This window comes from Helianthus annuus, chromosome 11, assembly GCF_002127325.2.
Source record: "Helianthus annuus cultivar XRQ/B chromosome 11, HanXRQr2.0-SUNRISE, whole genome shotgun sequence".
NCBI classification, from domain to species: domain Eukaryota; kingdom Viridiplantae; phylum Streptophyta; class Magnoliopsida; order Asterales; family Asteraceae; genus Helianthus; species Helianthus annuus.
Window position 1 is genome coordinate 169,199,491 of NC_035443.2, and position 16,623 is coordinate 169,216,113.

At 34.6% G+C, this 16,623-nt stretch overlaps 2 protein-coding genes across 2 annotated transcripts; both read right to left on the reverse strand.

Moving 5' to 3' along the window:
- Positions 1–442: 442 nt before the first annotated feature.
- On the reverse strand, positions 443–5,157 carry LOC110891030 (protein SUPPRESSOR OF K(+) TRANSPORT GROWTH DEFECT 1). Its single transcript, XM_022138694.2, has 8 exons — positions 4,492–5,157; positions 3,368–3,473; positions 2,671–2,869; positions 2,526–2,594; positions 2,369–2,443; positions 1,177–1,275; positions 932–1,087; positions 443–769 (listed from the first exon to the last, which is right to left on the reverse strand). Exons 1-8 carry the CDS (start codon positions 4,970–4,972, stop codon positions 644–646), a joined length of 1,311 nt encoding a protein of 436 aa, XP_021994386.1. The 5' UTR covers positions 4,973–5,157; the 3' UTR covers positions 443–643.
- A 2,250-nt stretch (positions 5,158–7,407) lies between these two features.
- On the reverse strand, positions 7,408–14,021 carry LOC110891031 (patellin-3). Its single transcript, XM_022138695.2, has 4 exons — positions 13,045–14,021; positions 10,892–11,016; positions 8,032–8,182; positions 7,408–7,930 (listed from the first exon to the last, which is right to left on the reverse strand). The coding sequence occupies exons 1-4, from the start codon at positions 13,918–13,920 to the stop codon at positions 7,676–7,678; spliced, it is 1,407 nt and encodes a 468-aa protein (XP_021994387.1). The 5' UTR covers positions 13,921–14,021; the 3' UTR covers positions 7,408–7,675.
- Between the last annotated feature and the right edge of the window lie 2,602 nt (positions 14,022–16,623).

The following is a 16,623-nucleotide window of genomic DNA, read 5'->3' on the forward strand; positions in this document are numbered from 1 at the left end:
ACCCACCCGCCCGTAGGCACGACGGTGAAATTACCAGTAAACCCTGTTTGGCTCAAGAATCGAACCCAGGTTTCCTTGAGTCTCCTATCATCGCCCACCAGTGCCTCACTCTGCACCAAGTAGGAGTTGAACCTGCATCTCTCAAGAGAAATGCAAGCTTTCCACCACTTGATCTAGAGATATTGGCATAATGTTTTCACTTATTTAGAAAAACATCACGAACAAATTTCGTTCCAAAAACTCTAATATTTCATATGGTTCTCATTTGAGGTCGCGCAACATACATGTTTGATATACTTATATGTTTAAAATAATCAAAATTTATGTTACATGCTTATAATAATTATGATATGATGTATGATATAGTATGTGAAAGGAATATTAATTTTACATACAATTTCACAAAAAAAAAAAAGTCTAATTACATGGTCAAGACACAATATATCACAAAAAAGTCTTATTACATACATGGTCAAGACACAATAAAAAAAAGTAAAAAGTTAATTACACCTTCATTAGTACCGAAGAAAAACATGGTATTTTTTTGTAGAAATATCTTATACAATAATAACAATAATAAAAATCCAAAAGAACAAAGTAGCAAAATACAATTGACAATAATTTGGTGCAACTCACCATTCTTTTAGCCTTCTTCCCCAAACTCTTTTGTGAATCGCTCGTGAACCTCAAGGTCGCTTTTGCTCACAGTCGGCTTCTGCCTCGCAAGCACCTTGTCAAAATCTGCTCTCATGATCGGTGGTGGACTAATCTGCAATAAATCTCATATTAGCTCTTTTTAGTATTATACCAATTTGACCTGTTGTCAATAACAAAACCTAAACTCTATACAGTTAATGCGGTTAAAAAATCAGATATCAGGTAATTTTACTTGATTGGTCAACCATTTGACCCTGAAGAGAATTTTCATTACCTTCGCCGCCAATCCTTGTGCTGCAAGCTCCTGCATGGTGGTTTGGACAGCCCCGGGTTGTTTTGGACCACATGGTACCCACAAACCATCATTTGTGTTAACGAAAAACATGGCATCCTGAGTTTTACGTACGGGTTCAAATAAAACATCCTTAACCTACAAAAGCCATAAATATTAGACTTATAGATACGCATTTCAAAGTGTTATTTTGGAATTTTGGCAGTAAATGTAAGAACTGCACTTACACAAACGGCAATATCAGAACCAGAAAATCCTTCGGTCTTACGAGCCAAGGCCTCAAAGTCACTTTCAGTTAAGTTATTTGGTGTATCTCCTAAATGCACCTGTATATCAAGCCACATGTTATACATTTTTTTCATAAACATGCAATTACGGTGGCACGTTGGCCTATTTATCTCTAAGAAGTCAAATGGGTAGAATAAAGAAAAAAGCAAAGCTAAAAAGGAGACGGGTCCACTGGGTTATAGGAGTCGAAAAACTCCCATAATGTACTTTTAATGCCACATTACTATTGTAATAATATAGTTGTCGTAGTTATTTCAAATAATTTAAGCCATAAATGGACAAAAATCAAGCCATCCAGTAGGGGTGTGCACGGTTTGGTTCTCGGTTTTTGAAAACTGTTCGGTTTCGGTTTTAGCAACGGTTCGGTTCGGTTTTTTCATTTTTTGAATCAAATTTACGTAAAATTCATATATAAAAGTTATAAATTATAATCCAAGATTTAAGAATCTTTCTTAGATGTTTACATTTAAGTTATTATATTTAACCTTTTTAATTAATATTGTTCACATAAACCTAAACTTTCTAATCTATTTTTATTTTTCTCCAAAGTTTTTATCAAGACATTTTATATCATAATATTTTGAAAATCATTTAATTTTTAGGTTAAATCTTGTTATTTCTTGTAGTAAATTGATAAATCATTTCAAAGATAAATAAACATGCTAATGTTTTTATTACAAATACTTACCGTTCAAGAATAAAATTAATCCTAAATCAAATATATAACAAACATTAAAAAAATGATTTTTTAGGTTATTCGGTTAGGTTCATTTTTCTTTAGTTCTCATAAAATGCAAAACCGTAACCAAACCGTAAATTTAGGTTCGTCTTTTTTTTTTGGTTTTTTGTGCGGTTTGGTTTTTTCGGTTCGGTTATGGGTTTTTCGGTTTTCTGCTCTCCCTGGCAACCAGATCCATTCAAGACACACAAAAGATTATTCTTTTTGACCCAAACCCATGTTGACTTGTTAAGCGACCTGCTTGACCAGCTCACTATGCGACCTTTACTTGCAAACAATTGAAAATATTATAACCCAAATTTAAAGAAACGTCATAATTTACACGAGTAAAAAAAATACATCAATAAAAAGAGCAGCAAAAATAGTAAATATGTGTAGAGTGCCATCATTACCTTGAACATGTGTTGTCGGGCCTTCAAATCCGGAAGTGGAATGTATATACGCTTATCAAAACGCCGGCGGATAGCCTGCAACAATTATTTGAAAATACTAACTAAGCTGACTAGAATTTTAGTATTTAACAAAATGATTATTCTTTTTCTAAAAGACCTGATCCAGAGAGTAGGGTGTATTTGTTGCTGCAAGTACTAGAACTTTATCATCGTTGTGTCCTACACCCTGAAAGAATAAAAAGTTGGCAAATCTTCATATCGATTTATTTTTCTTTTTTTGGGTTTTAAACTTTAATAATTACCTGCATCTGAACAAGAATTTCGGTTTTAATACGCCTTGAAGCTTCACTCTCGTTGCCTTCTCCACGTTGACCGCTTAGAGAGTCAATCTCATCGATAAATATAATGGAGGGTGCGCTTTCACGAGCCATTTGGAAAAGATTTGACACCAGCTTTTCACTTTCTCCCATCCACTTTGAAACAAGATCTGATGAAGATACACTGCACCAAACCACCAGTTGGCACTTGCCAACTCATTGGCGTAAGTTCATGAACGTAAAAAAGAACCCAAAATCTATGAAAACCGTATTAAAAGTCCTTTTTAGGCAGAAATACGAACATTGTTAGCTGTAAGTCAGATTGGTGGCCTACTTCCGTATATGGTTGATATATGCAAGTTCTTTCAACTAGAGATGGCAAGATGGGCGATCAATATCGCCGATAATATCGGTACCGATATTTTGGCCGATATTTGACACCGATATTTTACTAAGGGACCGATATGACCGATATAACCGATATATCACTGATATATCACCGATATTAACTGCATAGATACATACCTATGTATGTGAAGTGTGAACTAGTCTAAAGTCTGATATAAACTAACCACAGTTGTCAGCATTTTTTATGTACAAACTAATCCAATGAAGAGCATTCCATTGTATGTAGGATTAAAATAACGTAACCGAATTAATCTATGTTTATTAGGATTAACACCTGAAAAATGTAGAGTCTGCTTCAGTGGCAACAGCCTTTGCCAAGTATGACTTTCCTGTCCCAGGTGGACCATATAAAAGAAAAGCTCTCCAAGGCCGCCTTTTACCTACCACAAAAACAAACTATTAAGTTGTCGACAAAGACATAGTATAGATCCATGAAACATCGTATGTCAAGCATCATTAACCTCATTAACTTTGCATCAACACCAGTCAATCCCACAACTAATTAACTAACAACCCTAACCAAACACCTTAAACTACAAACCCTAACAACCCTAATACAAACCATTAACATAACAATATCAAGTCCACAAACCAGTAGTAACATCACCAACACAAACCATTTAACCATAACCAAACACATTAACCATAATCATAACCATATCAAGCCCACAAACCAGTAAAAAAAAATGCAAAAATTTAACGGGCAGAATAACTGCTTCCTACAACGCCTGATAAATGATCAACTAATCACTAATCATCATAACCTCTAACAACCCTAACCAAACACCTTAAACCACAAACCCTAACACAAAACATTAACCATTAACCATAATCACATCAACTCAAGTCCACAAACCAGTAAAAAACTGCGGAAATTTAACCGGCAGAATAACCGCTTCTTACATCGCCTGATAAATGATCAACTAATCACTAATCATCATGAGTTCATAACCTCTAACTCTAACAACCCTAACCAAACACCTTAATCCAGTAACATCACTAACATTAACCATTAACCATAATCATATCAAATCAAGTCCACAAACCAGTAAAAAACTGCAGAAATTTAACACGCAGAATAACCGGTTCCTGCAACGCCTGATAAATGATCAACTAATCACTAATCATCATAACCTCTAACAACCCTAGCCAAACACCTTAATCCAGTAACATCACTAACACAAAACATTAACCATGATCATATCAAATCAAGTCCACAAACCAGTAAAGAACTGCAGAAATTTAACACGCAGAATAACCGGTTCCTACAACGCCTGATAAATGCTCAACTAATCACTAATCATTATAATCTCTAACAACACTAGCCAAACACCTTAATCCAGCAACATCACTAACACAAAACATTAACCATGATCATATCAAATCAAGTCCACAAACCAGTAAAGAACTGCGGAAATTTAACGGGCAGAATAACCGCTTCCTGCAGCGCCTGTTTCGCACTCTCAAGTCCGGCAACATCACTCCACTTCACATTAGGTTTCTCCCTAACAATCGCAGAGTTCAATCCAGCCCTAAGTTTCGAATTCTCCTCACCATCTCCCCCTCCACCTCCACCTTCCCCATCCTTAGGTTTCGTCTTCGGCCTGGCCGCCACGGCCGCATCGCCGCCGTTGGCCGCGGGTCCAGCGCCACCGTCATCAAGAACAGCCCTAATCTCCTCTGCACGGCGCAAATACTCGGTGAATTTCTGCGTAATCGCCTCTCGAATCTTAGGGTTTTTCTCGTATTTCAAGTGAGTTTTGAAATACTCCAAGGCGTTCATGTAAAGAGGGAAAGCTTTAGCGTAATTTCCGGCGTTGTCTTCTTGTACGGCTTGCTTTACGTACTCGATAGCTTGTTCTTTGAAGTTGCTGTACATGGTGATGAAATTGGGGTGGTTGTGGAGTGAAACCCTAAGTCAATTTGGTGGATCGATGGGTGAATTTGGTGGATTTAGGGTTTTGATTTTGGGGAAAAAGGGGATGATGATGATGATGGTGATCAGGTGATGTGGAGGTGAAGAAATATGTTTAAAGACGCGATTGGATTTATTATGTCTTTTTTGGGGTGTTTAATGAGTAAATTTGTGTATTATTGTTTGTTTCTAAAATGAATTTGGATTCAAAAGTCGTTTGATCAGAATCCAGATCAAAATTAAGTTGTCTTTGAAAGAATCTATACACAATATTGATTTTTTAACGGTAAATTTGAATCACTAACGTTGAATATAGACGTAATTATCTCTAAACTTTATTTCATCTTTAAAATGTATCGTGATAAATTTTTAAATGGTCTTTTATTCGTTGTTAAAATTATGAAACAATTTAACAAAATTATGAAACAATTCTGGAGGTAGGGTTGTTAAAATGCTTGTAGCTTAAAATCAGAACTAAGTTTGAGCCAAGGTAAGCTCGCTCGATTGTTGGCTCGTTTGAGTTAAATTTATATATTTTATTTATTTATAAGTCATAACTTAAATTCCAGATTAAATCAATATAATGTGTCATTAGCCACTAATATATTCAACTATAATATTAAAAGTTAAAAAAAAATATAGTAAACAAGTTAGGTCGGGTTTTTATGGACTTGTCTCGGGCTCAAATTTTAGCTCGTCAAGAATAAATAAGCCGAGTCAAGTTGGGACGTATTGTTTAACTTCAAGTTCAAGCCTAAGCTCATACTTAAACTGCTTGGCTTGACTCGGTTGTTAAGCAATAAACACCCCCTTTAGAGTATGAGATAAAACACATGTACTCGTATGACTAAAACACAAGGTTTATATATGTATTGTTTTCTTGATGAACAAGCAACACTATGTTTTCATTCTCCATAACCCAAGCTCGATTTCCCTTTTGATATCAAATTTCAATAACACTATCTTTGCAACTTATAGATTCTTATTAATTTGAGCCCTTGCCACGCTCGTTGTTTGAAACAAGCGATGGTCACTCAAGGAAAACACAAACGAAACATAATTAATCAATAACACTATTATTCACTCACTATTCGGTGATATTTGTAGGTGTGTAAACACGTCGTTTGTTAGCTACTCGAAATTGACTTCCTAAAGCTCTAATTGAGTTGAACCTCATTCGGGGTATGAGACTGGGATAAGCCATATGCGGCCCATTGTCATCTTTACTAGATAGACAAGATAGCTATATACTTCCTTTCCTAGGTGAAGAGATGCATATTCTATTCTTTCCGTGTGTTGAATCAATGTTTTGTAATTCCTTCGATGTGTTGCATAAACGTTTTGTAATTCCTTCAATGTGTTGCATCAACGTTATGTTGCCAAGATCTGACAAAGAGGACATAAGATGCATGCACATCGACCACATCACAATGACCTCTTGATTATAGGTTTCTCATTCACTTGGATGGCGGGTCTTTCCTTCAACCAATCTAATAAGGTTTTAGGTGGGGCTTTGTTAGATGCTTTAACCCATGGACGAGAGTATTGCTATTGGAAAAACATTCATCACGAAGGAAAACTCTCCGTTTGAGAAAAGGTTTGGCGTTCCTACTATCATCAGTGTTAGTTTGGAAACAACCCTTTTGACTTTTGTAGCCATTATGACCGCTTGTGACCGAAGTAGGGCTGTAATCGAGCTAGGTTGAGCTTGAGCTTAAACGGGCTCGGATCATTTGTTTTGTCAAGTTGAAAAGTCGAGCTCGAGCTCGGCTAGTAAAATTTTCGAGCCAGCTCGCGCCAAATGGAGTCGGCTCATTAATTTTTTTTATTTATTTCACAAATATTGGCATATAAAAAAAATCAAACATATATCTATATCTATATGTATTATTTTTATTTTTTTCTAATATCTTATAGACCGGAAGGCATTAAAGTTAAAATGTAACACTTCGATCCCCTCCCAGATATGTTTGTACATTTTAGTACATTTAAAATCCATATTAATCTATATAAAATAAAATAATTTGAGCTCGCTCGCTTTACAACTGAGCCTTTTTCGAGCAAGACGTGAGCTTTTTGAACACCCCTAGATCGAAGCGTAGCTCTTCAAGTATCACATGGTGGTTTGGTCTATAAACCCCACGTTTCAAATACAACCGATGTATGACAAGTCTGATACCTTGCAATGGTTTCTGTCCGTAACATATGTACATGGGCGGATCTACTCGGATAACAGATGTCACAAATGAACAATTGTCAATGTGTTTGTTATATTTATATCAGGCGTTTTGGCATTTGAGTGACATCGTATACTTTTTATTCAACTTTTTCCAAAAACAAATGTCAAAAAATACAAAGAAAAAATCTTAAGAAATATGAACACTTATTACAAAAAAAACAAAGAGAATACAAAAATATATTTAATCACACAAAACGGTTTGATGATTGCATATTAAAAATAGAACTCGATCAGTCAAATTTCAGCAACCGATTTTGTGAAAGCCAAAAGACATTAATACAAAAACCACAAGCCTTTTGAACCCAAACACAACACCATGGACCCAAACTCATAACAACTACCAAAAAGAAACAAATAAAAACATAAATAAATAATAAACTCGCGCGATCATCTGACTGTCTGTCTGTCGATCCTTGATGTACGTTATTCTATTCGGAAAGAGGGCACACCTTGAACCTATAGAGCAGTGTTTTCTTCTTCGAGGTCGGGTTATCAACAGTAAGAAGTATCTTACCAAGCTCACTGATCTTGAAACTGTGACTGATCACTGGTTCATCGGTTGGAGTCATCTTTCTAGCCTTTTGTATGATTATCGTGTAATGGCTTTCGTTGTTCGGCACATATTCAGCACTATAGCTCACCTCCCAACCGACTACACGTAGCTCCCATACAAATAAGCATTTCTGCAACAGTGTACCCATTTGACCAACCGTAAGGATCCAAAACCGCACATGAATACAACAAAAAGAAATACGAGTGTTCAATGTTTTCATGTAAACCGTACCTCGTTTACTATAATCTCCACGGTCTGCTTGGTAGCTGGTTTAACGGTGACCACTGAAGCCAGATCATCAATTGTGAATTCGGGATTGCAATCACAGTAATCTACGCTCAACCCGCCGTACTGAATTGGTACGTGCTCCGGATTCACGTATCTGTTAAAAAAACAACACACTTAGAACCTAAAGCGGTATAGGAACCAAGATGCATAAGTTTATATATATGTTGCAAAATGGTTCAGTTTTGTCTAAAGATTATTAGAAGCCTTTCGATAAATTAGTATGTTAGATATGTTTATAAAACTATATTAATAGCATAATGATTTAAATTCTTGAATAAAACAGTTTGGGCGAATTTTGACCCATTATCTTGAGTAAAATGCCATTTTCGTCCATGAGGTTTGGCCAGTTTTGCGACTTTCGTCCAAAGGTTTGTTTTTCCCGCATTTGGATCCAAAAGGTTTGAAATCTTGTCATTTTCATCTTGCTCGTTAACTCCATCCAATTTTCTCTGTTAAGTCAGGGATATTTCAGTCTTTTTTGTTAGCTTAAAGGGCAATTCGGTCTTTTTCACTTTATGTAAAAGCATTTAGCATAATGTGAAAAACACCGAATTACCCTTTAAGTTAACAAAAAAGACGGAAATACCCCCGACTTAACGGAGAAAAATGGATGGAGTTAACGAGCCGGATGAAAATGGCAAGATTTCAAACCTTTTGGATCCAGATGCAAAAAAACAAACCTTTGGACGAAAGTCGCAAACCGATCAAACCTTAGGGACGAAATGACAATTTACTCCATTATCTTTTTAGCTGATTCTTTTTTCTATTTTACCTACTTGGCATGTTAGAGATATAACATAACGATAACCTTAATCGGCCCATCTATACTATATAATAAAAGAAACCACTTTAGGACACTTGTCATCATATTATGCCATCTCTTATAGATGATTATAATTTTAGTTTAATATCTTCTAATTAATTATTTAGTTTAATATCTTATATTATAGATAATCCTCCTACTAAATATTATTAGTTTAATATCCTATGAATAATTATTATTTAGTTTAATCTGCTTCTCATTTATAATATTACTAGGTTATAACCCCGTGTATTACACGGGTTGAATAACTAAATTTTATATACTAAATAATAAAACAATATATCGTTAAAAACCTCATTTATTGCACGGGTTGAATAAATATAATTTTATATATTAAATAATAAAAAAGTTATATCTATAAGAACCATATTGTACGGGTTGAATAAATGTAGTTTTATATACCAAATAAAAAAAATTTATCTTTGAAACCACGTGTATTACACGGGTTTGATAAATGTAATATTGTTTACCAAATAATAAAAAAATTTACATCTTTATAAATATGTGCATTACACGGTTTGAATAAGTGTAATATTCTGTACTAAATAATAAAAAAACATATATCCTTAAAAACCCTGTTTATTATACGAATTCAATAAATCTAATTTTACATATCAAATAATAAAAAACTTATATCTTAAAAAACCTCATGTGTTACATGGGTCGAGTAAATGTAATTGTATAGTGAAAATAAAAATATTTAATATATTAATACAAAGTTTGGTTTTCGTGATAAAATAGATTATTTTGTTGTTGCAAAGTTTGTTAACGAAGTCTTAATAAATTTAACTCTTTATTTGTAACTCCGTAAATGTATAAATGATAAATAATATTAGTTATTTTTATTTTAAGTTTCGTAAAATCTATTTGATACCAAACTAAACAAAACGTTCAAATATTATTAAGTCAAATAAATAATATTATAAATGAGAAGGAGATTAAAGTAAATAATAATTATCCATAAGATATTAAACTAATAATATTTAATAGAATGGTTATCTATAATATAAGATATTAAACTAAATAATATTAAACTAAAATAATAATTATCTATAAAAGATTAAATTAAAATAATAATTATCTATAAGAGATGACCTAATATGATGACAAGTGTCCCAAAAGTTGTTTCTTTTATTATATAGTATAGATTTATTTGAATTAATTATTTGAACGTTTTGTTTAGTTTGGTATCAAATAGATTTTACGAAACTTAAAATAAAATTAACTAATATTATTTATCATTTATACATTTGCGGAGTTTTAAATAAAGGGTTAAATTTATTAGAGTTCGTTAACAAATTTTTCAACAATAGAATAATCTATTTTTATCACGAAAATCAAACTTTATATTAATATATTAAATAGTTTTATTTTCACTATACAGAATTACATTTACTCGACCCATGTAATACATGAGGTTTTTTAAGATATAACTTTTTATTATTTGATATATAAAATTAGATTGAGTAATTTACTCAATTCGTACAATACACGGGGATTTTTAAGGATATATATTTTTTATTATTTAGTACAGAAAATTTTTAAAGATGTATTTTTTTATTATTTGGTATATAAAATTACATTTATTCAACCTGTGTTATAAATGAGGTTTTTTAAAGATGTATTATTTTATTATTTGGTAAACAATATTACATTTATTCAACCCGTGTAATACACGTGGTTTTAAAGATATAACTCTTTTATTTGGTATATAAAATTACATTTATTCAACCCATACAATATGGTTCTTATAGACATAATTTTTTATTATTTAATATATAAAATTATATTTATTCAACACATACAATAAATGAGATTTTTAAAAATATATTATTTTATTATTTAGTATATAAAATTTATTTATTAAACCCCGTGTAATACACGGGGTTATAACCTAGTTTATATATAAATGAGTTGAAATTGTCATCTCTAGTTTTTAAGGACTAACCGAGATGTATAAACAGAAAAAAAAGAACTCACTTGAAAAGGGTTTCGGGTGTCTTGGCCGTGCTAGCAAATACAAACTTGCTTTTAGTCCTTTGAGTCATGAACGGACTAATCATTGTATAGAAAGCTAAATACCACCAAGGGGCATTGATGAAAACCTTCAAAGATGTTAATATCAATAATGAATAATCACACACTTATTGCATAAAATATAATTGAAAAAGCTAGATTGTTAGGGGTGCGAATGAGGTGTTCAACCATATTTTCAAGGGGTGCGGTCGGGTTTTTTGCCTAAAATATACGCTAATTTTTTTTTTCAAGGGGTGCAGCCGCCCACCCTCGACAAAGGCTAGGTCCGTCCATGCTTGGTTTTGCAATTTTCTTCTTCTGTTAAAAAAGATGTTCTTATGTATCTTACAATAATCAGTTGTTCAATTGTAACAAACATCTATAAACCAAAAATATCTCAAAATCTATAAATTTATAAACTACATATATTTTCTTTGCAAATATTAAATATATGAAACATTAGACTTTTATAAGGGTATAAATGAAACTAATTCTAAAGAAAAATCACAAATTTCAACCCAAAACTAGGCAACTTTCTCCTGCTCAAAAAAGATGATTTAATCTATCTTACAATAACCAATTATTCAAATAAAACAAACATCTATAATTCTATAAACTACATATATCACAAACATCTATAAAAATTATAAATTTCATATATTTTCTTGACAAATATATGAAACATTAAACTTTTATAAGGGTATAGATGAAACTAGCTCTAAAAAAATAAAAAAATTTGGCCCCAAATTTGGCAATTTTCTCCTTCTGTTATGATCTTATCCATCTTATAATAATCAATTATTTAATTGAAACAAACATCTATAAACTACAAATATCTAACAAAATATAAACTACGTATATTATTTAGGGTCAAGTTATTCTACAAAGGCTTCTAATTGTAAGAAGTGTAAGAAGGATTTATAGAGTGACAAGTGTCCAATAAGCTAAAACTAAACCCACTACATCACCACCAAAAATCTGAACACCCACCCCCACCCCACCACCACCCAAAAACCTAACCCCCCCACCCCCACCCAAAAACCTAAACCCCCCCCCCCCCGGCAAAAAAAACAAAAAAAATTATACCTCACCAAAAAAAATAACCCCCCCCCCCACCCCCAAAAACCTAAAAAAACCTAACCCCCCCCCCCACACCACCCCCCAAAAACCTAAAAAAAAACTAAACACCCACCCCTACCCCACCCAAAAACCTAAACCCCCACCCCCTTGGCAAAAAAAAAAAAAAAAAAAAAAAATTTTTTTTTGGGTGGGTGATGTGGGGGGGGGGGGTTAGGTTTTTGGTGGTGGTGGATGTTTAAGGTTTTTTTTTTTTTTTTTTTTTTTGTAGTGGGTTTTTTTTGTGTAGTGGGTTTTTTTAGGTTATTGGACACTTGTCACTCTATAAATCTTTCTTACACTTCTTACAATCAGGATCCTTTGTATTTGATCCTAATCCCTTATTATTTAATAAAAGGCAAATTGGATTTAAAAAATACGATCTGGCTGTTTTTGGCCAATAATAATCCCAACTGAGTTTATTCCCGACAGTGGTCCAACCTTTTTCATTTTGTTTGTATTACAAACCGATGTTTTAGGGCTTTTAATCAGAACAAGGATACGAGTCGATTGATGTAAAACTTACTTCGAGATGGTGCTCCAAACGGCTTGATTTTTGTTCATTGGAAGTTTAAACACCCGAATTGAAGCACCGTTTTCATCGTTTACAAGGTAAGTTTTACATCAATCGACTCGTACCCTCATTCTGATCAAAAGCCCTAAAACATCGGTTTGTAACTTGGACAAAAACTTAACTTTGTTATATTTTTTTAATGGCGACGGACCATTATACAAACAAAATGAAAAAGGTGAGACCACCGTCGGGAATAAACTCAGTTAGAATTATTATTGCCTTAATAAAATATGAAACATTAGACTTTTAAAAGGGTATAAATGAAATTAACTCTACCAAAAAGAAAATCACAAATATGAACACAAAATTTGGCAACTTTCTCCTGCTCAAAAAGATAATCTTATCTATCCTACAATAACCAATTATTCAATTGAAACAAACATCTATAAACTACACATACCTCAACATTATAACAACACAAACTCACCTGTTTTGCCACAAATTCAGGGTAGTTATCCTGCAGAATCTGCAGAGCTTGCCTGGTGGCTAACCGAAGCTCCCGTTTCGCCGGTCCAGGCGAGTTCTTCAAATCACTAATCTGAAAAATAGTATTCACCCCACCAGGCCTAAAATCCAACTTCCTTATACTCCTTTCAAGAAACTGAATCCTCCACCTTAAAAACCTCAATCTTCCTTCATTATCACTAAACATTTTATTATACAACTCTTTATTCTGAAACTCACCATACACATTATAACAAACTGGGTGTCCTTCTTTATCAAACCCATGATTAAACACAACTTTTTCAAGATCATCCCCTAAGTTTTCTTCTAATAAAGATTCAATATCAAATGTTTTTCTCCATTGGAGGGTGTCTTTGAACATAGTGAAAGAATCTTGGACTTTGAAGTCTCTGGCTCGCAAGAACTTGAGTAAAACGACGTCGGTTCGGTCGTCTTGGAAGATGGGTATGCCCCAAATTGAGAGTTGTGAAATGGGTTGGTTTTGGTTTTGTAAAAAGGTGAAGTCTTGATTGGTTATGGCTTGTTGGATTAGGGTTTTGAAGTCTTGAAGTGAGTTTTGTTGTGATGGTGAAAGATCTTTGATTTGGTTGCTTTCTTCTTTGAAAGATGGCATGGGTTCTGGGGTTTTGATGGGTTTTTCTGGTTGGTCAATGACGTCACCTATGGTGGTGGTGGGTGGTGGTGGTGGAGTTGTTTCTTGGTCTGTTGCAGGATGTGGTGGTGAGGTTTCTTGGTTTTCTGGTGGTGGGGTTTCTTGGTGTTCTGGTGGTGGAGAGTGGGGGGAAATGGGTGGGAGGTCCGGCGGAGGTGCGGTGGTGGAGTGGTTGTCGTCGGCCATTGGGGAAGTGAGTATTGAGATGAGTGTGCAAAAGTGAAAGCTAGGTGTACAAAAGTAAGAGCTTTTGTTGGGAGAAGTAACGATGTGTGTGTGTTTTATATTTGTCTTGAAGGTTATGGAAGGGAAGAGAATCTATGTTCTACGAGGTAAGTGTGGGGTCCTCTCCTTGATATATAAGAGATAACTACCATTTTTTAACGGCAAATTTCATTACCAAAAACTTGCAAGGCGTTAGAACTACAAGACAACGTTAGAGGAAAACAATACCTACCATCTATCTATTTTAAATAACTAATAATTTACTCAGTGATGTCATGTCCGTGTTGTGAGATGATGGCTGAATAATTCTTAACTAATTAAAAAAACATTATTATAATTTTACTAAAAGAAAAAACAAAAATGATGATAAGACTGTATTTTCGGCTCAGGGCAAAACTGTAGTTTTTCAAGACTAATGAGCGAGTGTTAGGCAGCTCTTTGACACAGAAAAAAACTAAATCGAGTGAACCAATAAAAAAAGTTTTCTACTTTTGCAGAAAAAAACTAAAACGATGGGAAAACGTAAGTTTGAGCTAAGGGCGAAATTATAATTGTTATTCATGGATAAAATTGTAAACTAAATGGATCAATGGGGGAATGCCAGACAGTTGCCGGCATAACTGTAATTATACACTTGGGGAAAAATTGTAATTTAACCAGGAAAACAAACAAAAACAATGGAGAAAATGTAAATTTAATTTGAGGGTAAAATCGTAACGTGGCTGTGAGAAAAAAACTAATGGCAAAACTGTAAATTTAAACGGGGCAAAATAGTAATTTTTAACCGAGGCAAAGTTGAAATTTTTAGCTGGGAGCAAAGTAAATTTATTTTTAACTGATGGCGACATCGTAATTTTAAGGGGAAAAACTAATGGCAAAAATGTAAATTTAAACGGGGCAAAGCCGTAATTTTGAACCCAGGGCAAAGTTGAAAATTTTTAGCTGGGAGCAGAAGCGTAAATTTATTTTTAAGTGGGAGTAAAAACATAATTTTAAATTGATAGCAAAATCGTAAATTTATTGTGAAAAGCTGCCTGGCACTATTGACTTTGCTGTCCATTTCAGCCAATAGACAGTGGGCACTATTGCCCCTCATGGGTTTGTATGTGTTAGAAAATGGTTTTTATAGTTTTAATAGAAGATTGGTTTTGAATAGAATGTGTGTTTAGGCCGTGGGGTATAGGGCGGGAGTTTGGGGGAAAACGTCCAAGTCATCATCCCGGGTGGGCTTGGGTTGTGGCGTGGCCCCTTGGGGCTTGGCTTTCAAGCCGGGCGTGGGGCGGTATGGCGAAGCGAGCAGGCTTATTCTCATTGGGTCACCCGTCACGTCAGGTCGCCACGTCAGGCGAGTGTTTAAAATTTTGAAATTTAAAATTCAAACTGGTCCCCCCCATCCCCCCATCTTCTATAACCGCCACCCGGGTCACCCAAAGACCCTATATATTGCAACCCCAACCCCACCGGTCCCCTATCCCACGAACCAAAAACCCCACCGTCTACACCCACTGTCTTGAACCCGCTACCCCGCTGGTCCCCCCATCCCACGAACCCAAGAAGAAATGGCATCCTGGACCCGTCAAAAAGAAATGTCACTCGTAACTAGCGTCGTCGACGCTATGAAGGGACGACCACCGGGCCAAACAAAATATTGGGCGGAAGCATTTGCGCCCTACCGACATAACGTCGGTAACAACCGCCACAACCTCAACGCGTGCCAACATAAATGGCGCGAGCTACGGCCCAAGCTCGAGCGTTTCAAGGCTTACTACGATGCGGTTCCCGGTGGCGAGTTAAGCCACGAGGACCGGGTGGCGGTGGCGAACATAGAGTTTCGAGGCAAGGAAAACAAGGCGTTCGACAAGATCGACCTTTTTGAAATTTTTTTAACGCTCTAGGTTTTTTTATTTTGTAATTTTTAGAAATTATGTAATTATTAGGATTATGTAATTTTTAAAATTTTAATGAAGTTGTAGGTTTTTTTTATAAATGTTGTGTGATTTTTTATAAATTTTTTGTATTTTTAAAAAAAAAACATTTATGCCACGCGGTTCACCCAACCCAAGCCCAACCCATGCCCCGCCATACCCCGCGGACACGTAACCCGGCAGTGGGCTGGCTCCGCGGACACGTGTCACCAAATGCCCAACCCAAGCCCCAACCCCCGCCCCACCATACCCCACAGTCTTATATATATATACTAGACTAGGTTATTGACCCGTGTAATACACGGGCTGAATCACAATTAATAAAACCAATTAACTGTAGTTGAGAAAATATTATGTGTATTGCAATACTTTACATGTACAACTAAACCAAGGAAACATATTTATAAGTGAAAATAAAAACAAAGACATAGGACACTATACGCCAGCTATATAAATCAAAATTTAAAAAAAATTATGATATTTCGAATGTAAAGATACCTTTCACAAACCTCTACGTGTTAGTTACAGCTCGTGGTACATGTATATCGTTAGTATATAATTATATTAAAAATATTAGGAAAAAATTATGTACGTTAAGAGTTTATAAGGTACCTTGTTTTAAAACACATGTTAGTTACAGCTCGTGGTACATGTATATCGTTATTATATAACTCGATTATTGGGGCAAATGGAGTTCCTTTGTAGATATGTAATTTTGTAGTTGTTTTTTTGGTCGGCC

Coding starts and splice junctions, on each gene's coding strand:
- LOC110891030 (XM_022138694.2), bottom strand. CDS start 4,972: ATGTACAGCAACTTCAAAGAACAAGCTATCGAGTACGTAAAGCAAGCC. Junction 2,595..2,670: donor AAATTCTTGTTCAGATGCAG/GTAATTATTAAA, acceptor TTATTCTTTCAG/GGTGTAGGACACAACGATGA. Junction 1,088..1,176: donor GTTCTGATATTGCCGTTTGT/GTAAGTGCAGTT, acceptor TGGCTTTTGTAG/GTTAAGGATGTTTTATTTGA.
- LOC110891031 (XM_022138695.2), bottom strand. CDS start 13,920: ATGGCCGACGACAACCACTCCACCACCGCACCTCCGCCGGACCTCCCA. Junction 8,183..10,891: donor ACACCCGAAACCCTTTTCAA/GTGAGTTCTTTT, acceptor TTTTTTTAACAG/ATACGTGAATCCGGAGCACG. Junction 7,931..8,031: donor TGGAGATTATAGTAAACGAG/GTACGGTTTACA, acceptor ACACTGTTGCAG/AAATGCTTATTTGTATGGGA.